The sequence below is a fragment of the Schistocerca gregaria genome, chromosome 10 (genome assembly GCF_023897955.1).
Source record: "Schistocerca gregaria isolate iqSchGreg1 chromosome 10, iqSchGreg1.2, whole genome shotgun sequence".
Lineage (NCBI taxonomy): Eukaryota > Metazoa > Arthropoda > Insecta > Orthoptera > Acrididae > Schistocerca > Schistocerca gregaria.
Genome location: NC_064929.1, coordinates 198724536 through 198738762, shown reverse-complemented (window position 1 = coordinate 198738762; position 14227 = coordinate 198724536). Strand labels below are relative to the sequence as shown.

Below are 14227 nucleotides of genomic sequence, written 5' to 3'. Positions count from 1 at the left end.
TCCCTGTTTCTTCTCCTTCCCTGTCCTGACAGAATATCTTGTCATCACTAATTCTCTAACTATTCCTGCCATTGTCAAAACTTATTCTCTGGTTAACTTCACTAACTCTACCAGAATCACCAGTTTAGTTACCCCTCATTTATTCTCTGGTTAGGCATTATTATGTGTTCGTACAATGTGTTTTCTGTGCTATTCTGAGAATAGAACTTCAAAGGCTGCTAACCAGGACTGTAAAACTGGCCCTTAGTAGTGTAACAAACTGGCAAACATTTTCTATCAAAATTTAATTTTCTTGGGCACACGAAGAAGATAATATGTAATCTTTCTTACCTGTTATTCCTGTTAGTCATTTATTTCCACTCTGGTAGTTTGAGTCTATTGATTCTGCTAATAATTAAAACAATGCTGATTATTCACGCACCCAATGAACCACATAAACAAACAGCGATTGGTAATCACCATTCGGTTTTATTTGGCTCAGCTTGTAACCCCCCCCATGAACCATGGACCTTGCCGTTGGTGGGGAGGCTTGCGTGCCTCAGCGATACAGACGGCCGTACCGTAGGTGCAACCACAACAGAGGGGTATCTGTTGAGAGGCCAGACAAACGTGTGGTTCCTGAAGAGGGGCAGCAGCCTTTTCAGTAGTTGCAGGGGCAACAGTCTGGATGATTGACTGATCTGGCCTTGCAACATTAACCAAAACGGCCTTGCTGTGCTGGTACTGCGAACTGCTGAAAGCAAGGGGAAACTACAGCCGTGATTTTTCCCGACGACATGCAGCTTTACTGTATGATTAAACGATGATGGTGTCCTCTTGGGTAAAATATTCCGGAGGTAAAATAGTCCCCCATTCGGATCTCCGGGTGGGGACTACCGAAGAGGATGTCGTTATCAGGAGAAAGAAAACTGGCATTCTACGGATCGGAGCGTGGAATGTCAGATCCCTTAATCGGGCAGGTAGGTTAGAAAATTTAAAAAGGGAAATGGATAGGTTAAAGTTAGATATAGTGGGAATTAGTGAAGTTCGGTGGCAGGAGGAACAAGACTTCTGGTCAGGTGACTACAGGGTTATAAACACAAAATCAAATAGGGGTAATGTAGGAGTAGGTTTAATAATGAATAGGAAAATAGGAATGCGGGTAAGCTACTACAAACAGCATAGTGAACACATTATTGTGGCCAAGATAGATACGAAGCCCACACCTACTACAGTAGTACAAGTTTATATGCCAACTAGCTCTGCAGATGACAAAGAAATTGAAGAAATGTACGATGAAATAAAAGAAATTATTCAGATAGTGAAGGGAGACAAAAATTTAATAGTAATGGGTGACTGGAATTCAAGTGTAGGAAAAGGGAGAGAAGGAAACATAGTAGGTGAATATGGATTGGGGCTAAGAAATGAAAGAGGAAGCCGCCTAGTAGAATTTTGCACAGAGCACATCTTAATCATGGCTAACACTTCGTTTAAGAATCATGAAAGAAGGTTGTATACATGGAAGAACCCTGGAGATACTAAAAGGTATCAGATAGATTATATAATGGTAAGACAGAGATTTAGGAACCAGGTTTTAAGTTGTAAGACATTTCCAGGGGCAGATGTGGACTCTGACCACAATCTATTGGTTATGGCCTGTAGATTAAAACTGAAGAAACTGCAAAAATGTGGGAAATTAAGGACATGGGACCTGGATAAACTGAAAGAACCAGAGGTTGTACAGAGTTCCAGGGAGAGCATAAGGGAACAATTGACAGGAATAGGGGAAAGAAATACAGTAGAAGAAGAATGGGTAGCTCTGAGGGATGACAAAACTCTACCAGCTGGTGAGCAAGATGTATGAGACAGGCGAAATACCCTCAGACTTCAAGAAGAATATAATAATTCCAATCCCAAAGAAAGCAGGTGCTGACAGATGTGAAAATTACCGAACTATCAGTTTAATAAGTCACAGCTGCAAAATACTAACGCGAATTCTTTACAGACGAATGGAAAAACTGGTAGATGCGGACCTTGGCGAGGATCAGTTTGGGTTCCGTAGAAATGTTGGAACACGTGAGGCAATACTGACCTTACGACTTATCTTAGAAGAAAGATTAAGAAAAGGCAAACCTACGTTTCTAGCATTTGTAGACTTAGAGAAAGCTTTTGACAATGTTGACTGGAATACTCTTTTTCAAATTCTAAAGGTGGCAGGGGTAAAATACTGGGAGCGAAAGGCTATTTACAATTTGTACAGAAACCAGATGGCAGTCATAAGAGTCGAGGGGCATGAAAAGGAAGCAGTGGTTGGGAAAGGAGTGAGACAGGGTTGTAGCCTCTCCCCGATGTTATTCAATCTGTATATTGAGCAAGCAGTAAAGGAAACAAAAGAAAAATTTGGAGTAGGTATCAAAATTCATGGAGAAGAAGTAAAAACTTTGAGGTTCGCCGATGACATTGTAATTCTGTCAGAGACGGCAAAGGACTTGGAAGAGCAGTTGAACGGAATGGACAGTGTCTTGAAAGGAGGATATAAGATGAACATCAACAAAAGCAAAATGAGGATAATGGAATGTAGTCAAATTAAATCGGGTGATGCTGAGGGAATTAGATTAGGAAATGAGACACTTAAAGTAGTAAAGGAGTTTTGCTTTTTAGGAAGTAAAATAACTGATGATGGTCGAAGTAGAGAGGATATAAAATGTAGACTGGCAATGGCAAGGAAAGCGTTTCTGAAGGAGAGAAATTTGTTAACATCGAATATAGATTTATGTATCAGGAAGTCATTTCTGAAAGTATTTGTTTGGAGTGTAGCCATGTATGGAAGTGAAACATGGACGATAACTAGTTTGGACAAGAAGAGAATAGAAGCTTTCGAAATGTGGTGCTACAGAAGAATACTGAAGATAAGGTGGATAGATCACGTAACTAATGAGGAGGTATTGAATAGGATTGGGGAGAAGAGAAGTTTGTGGCACAACTTGACTAGAAGAAGGGATCGGTTGGTAGGACATGTTTTGAGGCATCAAGGGATCACAAATTTAGCATTGGAGGGCAGCGTGGAGGGTAAAAATCGTAGAGGGAGACCGAGAGATGAGTACACTAAGCAGATTCAGAAGGATGTAGGTTGCAGTAGGTACTGGGAGATGAAGGAGCTTGCACAGGATAGAGTAGCATAGAGAGCTGCGTCAAACCAGTCTCAGGACTGAGGACAACAACAACAGCTTGTATAGCCCTGTCTCCTTTTGTCTGCGGTAAAGTTATTTATTTCTTGATGCAATGGAAATTTCCCTGGCAGAGAAATCACATTCACTATGCATGCATTCAAAAATCAACTTATTATTGTTTCAGAAATCAACTTAGAATGTGTTCAATAATTTTCCAAAACCAACAGTGGTGCATTTCAATATCATATGAATAATTCACAGACCAATATGCGCTGGGTGCTAGGCGCTTTGTGAAACAAGGTTCTTTTAATTGAAGTATATGGATCTGGTAATTGCCACCTGGGCAGACATTTTTATAAAAATCGGATGAACGAATTGCAGGAGCATGTGTTCCATTTTTTTTTTATTTCAGTCCTTCTGAATTTCATTGTCTCCTTACTCTGAAGAGAGGTGCTGTAGTATGGAACTGGAGTTTCTATTCTTTCTTCAATAATTTGGACAATTTCTGCTTCTTCAGCCTTCATATTTTTTCTAATTGACATAAAGAAACTACTTATTTTACTCGTTTTGAAGAATGATTGCACTGATTTAAGGTAGACTGACTCAAAATAGATGTGAACAGCTCCCAACCATCAGCTTGTAACAATTAAAACACAAATGAACAAGAAACATTGAGAAAGCAAGTGAACTGAGTGCAGCTTCTTGTTTCCAATACCAACATATGAAATAAAAAGGTGCGAGGCCAATTTATAAGGAATAAAACTGGAAATTTCATTCACAAGGATTGTGATATTTATGATATATTTCGCTCAAAATAATTTGAAAACTTTTTAAAATTAACGAAAAAAAGGTTACCTGTCATGTCTAACTGATGGCTGTTGCTGACACACAGGATTCAGGGTACCCTTCAGTTAATCAGTTCATCAAATCCTTGACAGATGACCCTGTAGCGAGATGCTGTTTAGTTTTTGGCAAGCCAAGACTGTTTTAAACACAGAAATGAAAGAGTTATGTAGCCTAAAGAACGACTGAAGAAAAAGGTGGGGATAGTTAGATGGCACTTTACCACAATAAATTATTTTGCTTGCCTCAGTTCCAATCCTTGTATCCTCATCATCCTTGTTCCTGAATATGAGTTTCATGGGACATCATGAGTATTCGAGAAACTCAAGAGCTTGAAGTATCATAGTTTTGGTTTGTGTATCTTGAGAAAACTACTTCCTGATTTCCAAGATTATTCCAGTAACTATTTTTAATATTATTTGTTATGGAAATACATTCTTCTTGGTCCCTACACGAAACATATGTTGGCAGCAGTAGAAACATCTGAAGTGAGCTTCAAATGCCAAGTCACTAAATTTTCTCAATAGTGCTTAATAAAAACACATTGTTTTTCCTCCAGAGATTCCCATTTGAATTCATGAAGCATGTAGTACTTGCATTTTGATCATGCCTACTAGTAACAAATGTAGTACCATGCTCTGAATTACTTAAATTGGTTGTTTCAGTCTGACCTGACACAAACACTCAAACAGTACTCAAGAATGGAGCACACTAGTAGTCTACATGCTGTTTACATGTCACCCACACTTTCTTAAAATCCACCCAATACACTGAAGCTGACCATTCACCTTCCCTAGCACTGTTCTTACATGCTTATTCCATTCCATATTGCCTTGCAATCTTACACCTAAATGTTAAATTGAAGTGACTGTTTCAAGGCGCACACTATTAATGCTATATTTGAATATTATGGGAGCATTTTTCCTACTCATCTTCATTAACTTACATCTTTCTGCATTTGGAGTAAGCAAACATTCATCACACCAACTAGAAATTTTGCCTAAGTCATCCTGCATCCACCTACAGTCACTCATTGACAACACATTCCCGTACAATGTGGCATCATCAGCAAAGAGCAGTCCTTTCACACTTCCTTGGGGAATTGTGATACCCTTGTCTCTGCCTAATATGCATGCTCGGATCTTTGTTAAGTCTCCACTGGGGCACCATGTCAAATGCTTTCTGGAAATATATGAATATTGAATCTGTCCATTGCCCTTCATGGTGGTATCACCCATACTTTTAGCTATTTCACACACACACACACACACACACACACACACACACACACACACACACACAGCCCATGCTACTCTATCCTACACATCCTCTTCTTCTTCGATTAACTACAGCATTCTACATTCTTTTGAACCTGCTTACCATATTGATCTCTTGGTCTCACTCTATGATTTTTGCCCCCCCCCCCCCCCCCCGCCCCCACTTCCCTCCGCCACTAAATTAGTGACCCCTTGATGTCTCAGAATGTGTCCTAACTTTTGATTAAGTTGTGCCACAATTCTATACAGTACCACCTCATTAATTACATGATCTATCCTCTAATCTTCAACATTCTTCTGTACCTTGAAGTTTCAAAAGCTTGCATACTCTTCTTGTCTAAACTGTTTATTGTCCATGTTTCACATCCATACATGGCTGCACTTCATAAAATACTTTCAGAAAATACTTCCTGACACTTAAATCAATATTTGAAGGTAATAAATTTCTCTTCTTCAGAAACACTTTCCTTGCCATTGCCAATTTGCATGTTATATCCTCTCTATTTTGGCCATCAGTTGCCGGCAAAATCATGTCTTTCAGTGTCTTGTCTCCTAATCTGATTCCCTCAGCAGCACCAGATTTAATTTGATGACATTTCATTATCCTTGTTTTGCTTTTGTTGATATTCGTCTTATATCCTCCTTTTAAGACACTGTCCATTCCATTAACTGCTCGCCCAAGTCCTTTGCTGTCTGTGACAGAATAACAATGTCATTGGCAAACCTCAAATTTTTCTTCTTCTACTTGAAACATAATTCCATCTCCAAATTTTTCTTTGGTGTCCTTCAGTGTTTGCTCAGTGTACAGATTCATAAACATTGTGGATAGGCAACAACCCTGTGCCACTCCATTCTTAGCTGTTGCTTCCCTTTCATGTCCTGTGACTCTTGTAGCTGCCGTCTGGTTTCTTCACAGGTTGTAAATAGCCTGTTGCTCCCTGTATTTTACCCCTGATATCTTCAGTATTCCAGTCAACATTGTTGAAAGCATTCTCTTAGTTTACAAATGCTACAAACTGAGGTTTGTCTTTCCTTAACCTATCTTCTAAGATTACACAATCAGAAATAGCAGTGGATATTTTGGTAACATTTTTAAGTGTGCAGCGTGGTTGATGATAGCTTTTTTTCATCTGTCAAGCACTAGAAATAATGACCTTAAATGTGCTCCCTGACTGAAATCCAACCAGACTGAATTTAAGAACTGTGCATGAATTACTCCTCTTTACAACCATTTTTCCACTTCGTTATGTGCATTTTTGTTCTGGTGCTCTCACTGCCAGTGTGTGAAATGTACATTGTACTTTTGACTGTGATGAATGAAGTGGCAAACAAGATCTTAATAATTGATTAACATATGGCAGACATTACTTAAACTGAATTATATTACTTAAATTGTATTATAATGCTTGTCACATCTGCAGAACAAACTAAATCTGCACCTTGAATGTTAACCAGAAGGAATTGGAGTGGACGCAAACCTGATCCCTATGGCTTTCACAATGTCTTCCCAGTTGTTAAAATTCTCTCTCTTCCAGCATGGTGTGGATTATTTTGTTCAGATTTTACTTTGTTTTGTTAAGCAAGTCATTTGTGAAACAAAACTTCATTTCAGAGGCAGGTAAGCTGGCGCTGAATTTGACGGGGGCAATGCAGGCAGACGGCACGGCCGGTACTGCGAGCATCCCGCAGGGCAGGAAGAAAGTGATAACTATCCGGGCAACACCCTCATCACCACTTCAGCAGAAACTGTACAGGAGCTCAGTGGAGAAACGCGCCCTGCCCGAACAGCCACAACAGCCCCGTGCTTCCGTCGCCTTACTGCCCCGGCGTGGCCGACCACCGACTTCGACCGTAGCTGCCGTCAGCTACGCTCCCAACATCCTCAAGCGCACGGCGGCCCCCGTCGTGGTTTCGTCCGTCGCGTCGAGTGTCGGGGTTGCCGTCGTCTCGCCTACTGTGGTCACGGCTTCGAGTTCGAGTTTGACTCCCCCTGCGGCGAAGGTTTTGGTCAGGTCACCACCTGTGACAAAGGTCGTGGTAAGTTCAGTCTCTCTTTATGTATTATCATTGGGCAAAGAGTGTTAATGACTTTTCAACTGTCCTCGTATGGGATGTGGATGTGGAGGAGGACAAGTTTTTTGACTTGACATTTTGGGAGCTCATATGTTGTAACTCTTGGTAAGTCCTGATAGATTTTGGAAGTATACTATGAAATGTGAACCAGTGTCGTGCAAAATAGCTGTCTGTGTCACAGGATGCATCGAGAAGGTTGTGTATTTGCATATAGCTTAGTAAATCCAGATTCATGTATTCCGTTTCCATTAGCATCTGGAGTGGTGGGGGAGGGCCGGCAGATGCAGCAGAGCCTCTCCTCTGACACTGGTGATCATAAGGTGCACTCTGCGTAATACAGTATATGTGGTGTGTGAGAAAAGTCATGAGACTGATTTGTTATCCACCAAAGTTTTTTATTTTTTTTGTTTTTCGAACAATATTGTCGTCTTTAAAATAGTTCCCTTTAGCAGCTATACACCGGCACAGTCATTCCCAGCCCCGGTATCAGCACTGAGAGGCTTCAGCTAGTAGGGCCGTTTACACGTCGGTCACATTCTTTTAAATGTTCTCCAGTGTTTCAAAGTGGTGTCTTTTTGAGACATTTTTCAGTTTCAGTAAAACAAAAAAAGTCACAAGGACCCGGATTGGGTGAATAGAGTGGGACATATGTATGTCTTTTTAGGTAAAATGTTTGGCGATGGAAGTGGCCGTATGACAGGGAGCATTGTCATGATGCAGCATCCACTAGTCTGAAATGTCCAGTCTCACTCAGTTCACCCTTTTCCTGAGCCTTTCTCGAACATCTTCGTAAAACACCTGATTGGCAGTTTGTCTTGGAGGAACACATTTTTTATGCACAATACCCTTACTGTCAAAAAAGCAAATCGGCATTCTTTTGATCTTCGATTTGCTCGTTTGAGTTTTCTTTGGCTGAGGAGATGTCTCAATGTGCCACTCCTCACTTTGCCACTTCGTCCAGAGACTGTACTCAAAATTCCAGGATACATCACCTCAGATCACACGACTGAACTATTCGTGGTCATTGCCAATCCTCTTGAGAAGATCAATGGCCATGTTTCTTCAATAGTCCTACTGCTCATCTGCTCAGTTCTGAGGTTTTTTTGCACCATTTTGACACAAACTTCTTGCATGTGCAAATCTTCAGTGTGTTCTTGACCTCCCAAAAAGATTTGTGCCAGCGAAAAATTTGTGCTCTTGATAGAAATGTTCCCATATGCTCTTGCTAGAAATGTTTCAGCTTTTCAAAGGCCACAGATGTGGATACCCCACGTTTAACACAAAACTTGATTGTCTAACATTGCTCTCAATACTGCTATTCCATTTTCGTAATACGCAGTAAAAATACACAACTTCATCAATGGTGCTCTCAAAAGTCCCATTATGACTGAATGGAGCTGAAACTCGGAGCATCTGGAAGCAATGAACACTCCGGTCTACACAAGTACAACATAGCCTCGCCATATTGCTTGTAGGGATCAGTGTCCACCATGATACCTTTTGGTGGCATTATTCTAATACTATCGCTGTCGTATGTGACTTGATGAACTTTGTCTGTAAGTTTTCTTGTGTTGTTATTAGTTAAGCCTTTTTCACAGTTGTGGATTCTTATGTTTGCTACTTGTTGTAGATTTCTTGCAGTGCATTGCCATCACCATTACCAACAGAGTTGTTCGTATTGCCACTACTGTTGCTATTACTTGTGCATCTTCTTCACCAAGAACTTCCATTAAGCTGGAAAATCCAATATTTCAAACATTCTCAGTAGTTCATCAGTGGAACAAGACATTTTATGGCATTTACAATGTCATGCTGCCCACTTGTTGATAGTTCAAGGTAAATTTGAGCTAAAACCACTTATGTTTGCATATATGATAAAGTAAATCCCACTGTTTGCACCAAAATATAAATTAGCAGTCAACTTTATAATATGAGGGTTGTCCAGAAAGTAAGTTCCGATCGGTCATGAAATGGAAACCAGTGGGAAAATCCGGTAAAGCTTTGCAGAGATATGTTGGGCAGTGTCTCTAGTATGCCTGTCGATCGTGTCACATCACTCTTTTCAGTTTTGAGTGAACACTGAGCACATAAAGCTGCATAGGGAATAGCGTCTCCCGCCAAGTATGAGGCACTGGTTAGAGATTTTTCCCGTGTCATGCAGCCCACATAACACAACTGTCGAGCAGTTCCTTCTTCGTGCCAATTCTCAGCCATACATTGCAGGGGCAATGAAGACACTCCTGCAGGCTTTACGATGAGAAGTGTTTGATCACCCACAATACAGTCCGTAATTGGCTCCCCGAGTCTCATCTCTGCTCACAAGAACTGCTGGCTACAAAGACAAAATTTTTCCACAGACAACACGTTGCAGACCAGTGCAGGTAACTGGCCGAAAGCACAGGCGGCTGCTTTCTATGACGAGGATATTGGAAAGTTGATACAACACTATGACAACACTCGAATTTGGAGCAGTGACTATGTAGGGAAGTAGGTGGAAGATGTACCTAACTGCTGCAGATAAAACTTTTCTGGTTTTCACTGTGGTTTCCATTTCGCGACCGATCGAAACTTACTTTCTGGACAACCCTCATGTATGTAGAGAGACGTTGAAATTTTGTAAGAATTAATAATAAAAACTCAGCTGAAGGTAAAGTTACAAAACACAAAATTCTAGCTGCTGGGCCAGTAATGTAGGTGATTTACTATATACCAGTATCATATGCATATTGTGCCACAGATTCAATTTTTTCAAGTACCGGTAGTGTTTTAACACAAAACAATTGTGATAAACCTGAGTGAGGGTAATTGTTGTTTGTACCAGTACCACTTTAGGGTCATCAAGTACAATACCTGCGATTTGTGTGTCATCGGTGCAGAAGCTTCACATCACAGAGTGGTTTCCCCTCATACCCTACCATCACGTTGCAGTATTTGGGCAATGTTTCGTCAGTCCCCTAAGAGGTGCGACGGCATTCTCTTTCAAAATTCTGGCTGTAACTTAAGTTTACACAAATTAACTCGTTACTAATTCTGATCTACCAAACAGGTCAACGGAAGTAGCAGTGAGGCACAGCTGACGGACCTCGCCACAATCACACGGCAGCTGGAGGAGGCACGCCGGGAGGCAGAGGCGTACAAACTGCTGCTGAGCAAGAAGGAGCGCGAGGCGGAGCTCTATCGCCAGCAGCTGCAGTCGATAGCACAGCAGTCGCAGTGACCACAGGCACGGACGTGGCCCGATGCCCGCTGACGTCCACCATTCCCCAAAACATACGTGGGCCGACCTCGGCCTGCCGCTTCCTCTTATGGGCAGGATTGCATGTCATCTCCGGCCGACGCTGACAGAGACCTCGCCACTGCGGACCCTACGAGTGGAGTGCCAGTTTCTGAAGTGAGGTCACTTTCAAGTGGTACAGCAGCAATTGACTTGTCTTGCCCGAAAGACTGACACTGTCAGTTGCCCCCTCCCCCAGATCTTCCCAACACATTTGTGTGCATGCATGAAGGAGAGAGATTGACCTCGTGTGACTTGAGTAAGACAAGATAAATGGAAAATACACGTAGAAGACAACTGTGGAAATTAAGTGATTTACCTCATTGGTGGCAGGTTATTTGAGTTACTGTGTTGATTGACTAATGAAAGAACTAACGTACATGCTCAACAGTCAGAATCTCCAAACTTGTGTCAAGCCGTTGGTGCAGTGGAAAGCATCCGACAATAGTAGTTCCTACTTGATTTTTATCAGTATACTGTGTTGTGCATTTAATACAGAAAAAGGGGCTTAACAAAATGGTGTGTTGGGTGAACTTTGATACCTCTTTTTTCTATTAGTTAAATTGTTAAAAGGACTTTTCCTTCAAATGATGTTATTTCTTATCCTTCATTTTCTTATCGTTTCCAGCTTTTTTTTGTGCAGGATATTTCATTGATATTGGTAGCAGAACTGAAAATGCCAACCTTAAATTTCTTATTCCCCCTCCCAAATGTTTCTGGGCAACTGAATAAAAAGCATTTATTTACAAGTGATTATGGAAACTGTTTGAAATTTTGGATAATTTACCATTTATCTAGAACATTTGCAGCAGTCTGGGGACCAATGTTGTACTTATTTATACATTTTTTGTGGCTGCTATAAACCCTTTCCCCTCTTTCTTTAGACATATCGCTTTGTATTTGACGAGAACAGCAGATTCAGTCTTCCCTTCCCGCAATACTTCAGCAGCTGAACATTGGGTTGTTTTCGTATGTTGATGCTGTTAGTGCCTCCTGTAATAGCAATTTCCGTGTTTTCAGTGGGATGAATATTTTTGTTATGGGCTAAGTTCATATTTAGAGTACAGCATGAGAGCCACAATCTATACTTCTAGTCACTTTTTTCTGGATGTCTATATTTGATACCTAAAAATACTGCAATATTTGTGTTAGTAAAAAAGTGCATGATTAAGTTGTTCTGAAGAATTACATTTTTTTACACTGAAATATAGTGCAAATCAAATGTGTATTTTAACTACTAATGTTGAAGCATTTAACTGATGTATAACTCATCAAAATTATAATTTTATTTTTTTGATAATGTTGTATTATAGCTAACAGTTTAAATAATACAAATGTTTAATTTTGCTTTGTATTGTTTCTTAGTGTCCTCCTTCTTGCACTGTTTTTTGGCAGTGTTGTGGTCTGTTACCTGGCAAATGAAACAGGTTTGAATAAGGTTCATGCACTTGATTACAGCAGCTAGAGATAAAATAAAATTTCACTGCTGCATATTCTATTGGAAGGTTTGTTATGGCTCACAAAGTGGAGAGTACACACTGAGATGACAATGCCATTTGTTAAACGAACTTATGTTGTGACACAGGAACAACACTTTATATTGAACCTTCTCTGTCAATCTGACCTGGTGAATTATGAACAAACTATACTTAATAACCAATGAACCACCAGATTTCTATGCAGCCAAGAATGTTTCTTCTGCTGTGGTCGCCACATCTGAATTATAGCTGTTAGTACAAGAAGGCTAAGTATGAAACAGAATTTTCTGTTTTAGCAACTGCCAACCTGTCTTCCTGAAATATCAGATAAAATGTTAACATCCAGTATGTGTGAAGAATAAATCACTGGAACATGGTTCATCATTTTGCAGTACTTCACAAATATGTTGACAGATATGTGAAATTGTAAATTGTTTGGTGTTCTTTGTATTAGGAATTGATGTTTCTTAAATAAATGAAATGGAAATTTGAAAGTAATTTTTCTTGCATATGTATTATGTGACAATGACGTCCCACACCTGCTTTTTCATGCGAAACAAAATCAGCTTACGCCTTTGTCTCAAAATATAGCATACTTCTGCAGAAATTCCAAATACATACAGCACTCTTAAGGATTTGGAACAACAGGTTTCTTCTTCAGAGAGAGCAGATATATGGATTTGGGGGACGGGGATAGGTCATTAAGAGTTTAAGAATGACCAACTGTCATGACGTACTGAAAAAATGAGGTGGAGAGTCAGTAAAAAAAAAAAAGTGATAAAACTATAACACATACCAATACAGGAAACTAGGCAATGTTAGATTAAAATTGCATCTCGTTCCGTCACCCTCCTGGACCCAACCTCTGTTAGCTTATTTCTAAGGTTATTACAATTCCGCTCCACTCTCTGTTTCCATAATTCCTTGTCACCACTTCACATCTGGATCTTACTGCTTCTGGATTGGAATCCTAAATTCCTCCAGAAATTCTCCTTTCTACTGTCTCATCTGCCTTTATGTTGTGTATTTCTGAATCTTTTGTAACTTCTTGGGCCTAGAGTCCCCCCCCCCCCCCCCCCCCAATAGATCCCCAAAGAACATGTTGTCATTTCACCCCATATAAATGCCCAGTCTTCTTTTCTTTTTCTTCTGAATGTTGATATTGCTTCTTTGTTTTTTATTGGATCTAAATTTTTTGTAATTCTTATTCCTAATATTTGTAGTTTGTCTAATTTATAATTTAGTGCTAGACATTCACTTGCATAGATGAATTCTGAATTCACTAACATGTAGTAATGTATAATCTTTGCATCCTATGCACTCCTTACTGTATCTGTTCTGTATTGTTCAATAGGCCCTTCCCATTTCTGCGTCCTTTTTTTAAAATGGCTTTTGGATTTCATCCATATAGCTAACCTCAGAATGATTTCTTAACATTTAAAAGTGTAGCAGTCTGAACCATTAAAATACAATTATCTGTTACATTCATTCAACCCTAAATTAAGTCAGTGGTCTAAAAAGGAAGGAAGGAAGGTTGGTGTTCAACTTCTCATCAACAACAAGGTCATTAGACAAGAAAATTAAGATACATTCATTAATATGAATGACCCATTCCCTGGATACTTCAACTTTTTGATCTTTTCTGTTTGACCAATGTTAAACTAAAAACTTTAGTGCATTTTTTGTGTTGGTAATAAATTTAGTTGTCTGCAAAGAGTTCCTTAACCACACGATGCCCCCAAAAAAATACATGTGGTCGAAAAGGTTCACCAGTGACAGGGAAATATATTGAAAAAATTATCTCACTCATTTAACTGTGTGAAATTCATTATTTCCTGTTTCCATTTGGCAACATCATGCATTCGGACACAACTCACTCTTCAACAAACAACACTTTTGTGCATGTCAAACAAGGAAATCTTTGAACAAATACATTTTATGAATCAAACATTCCGGCTCGAGATGCTGCAGCAACTGAAGTAAGTAGCAATCTATCTTTTCCTACTTTGTAATCATTTTGTGAAGGTTTAGGTATGAATTTAAATTTTGTATTACTGATTTGCAATGACTTTTAAAACCAGATATTTCTTTGAAATAAATCTGAAGACTCTTAAATTGCACTAAATGATATTT

General features: G+C 39.7%; 1 protein-coding gene across 2 annotated transcripts in view; it reads left to right on the top strand.

Annotated features, from left to right (window-relative positions):
- LOC126293619 (GA-binding protein subunit beta-1-like) overlaps positions 1–12592 on the top strand; it is an 85721-nt gene extending 73129 nt beyond the window's left edge. For both annotated transcript variants that reach the window (XM_049986900.1, XM_049986899.1), the window contains exons 9-10: positions 6882–7306; positions 10389–12592. In XM_049986900.1, the coding sequence (XP_049842857.1) occupies positions 6882–7306; positions 10389–10559 (596 nt within the window). In that variant the 3' untranslated portion in view covers positions 10560–12592. The remainder of the gene's footprint in view (positions 1–6881; positions 7307–10388) is intronic.
- The last annotated feature ends 1635 nt before the right edge of the window (positions 12593–14227 follow it).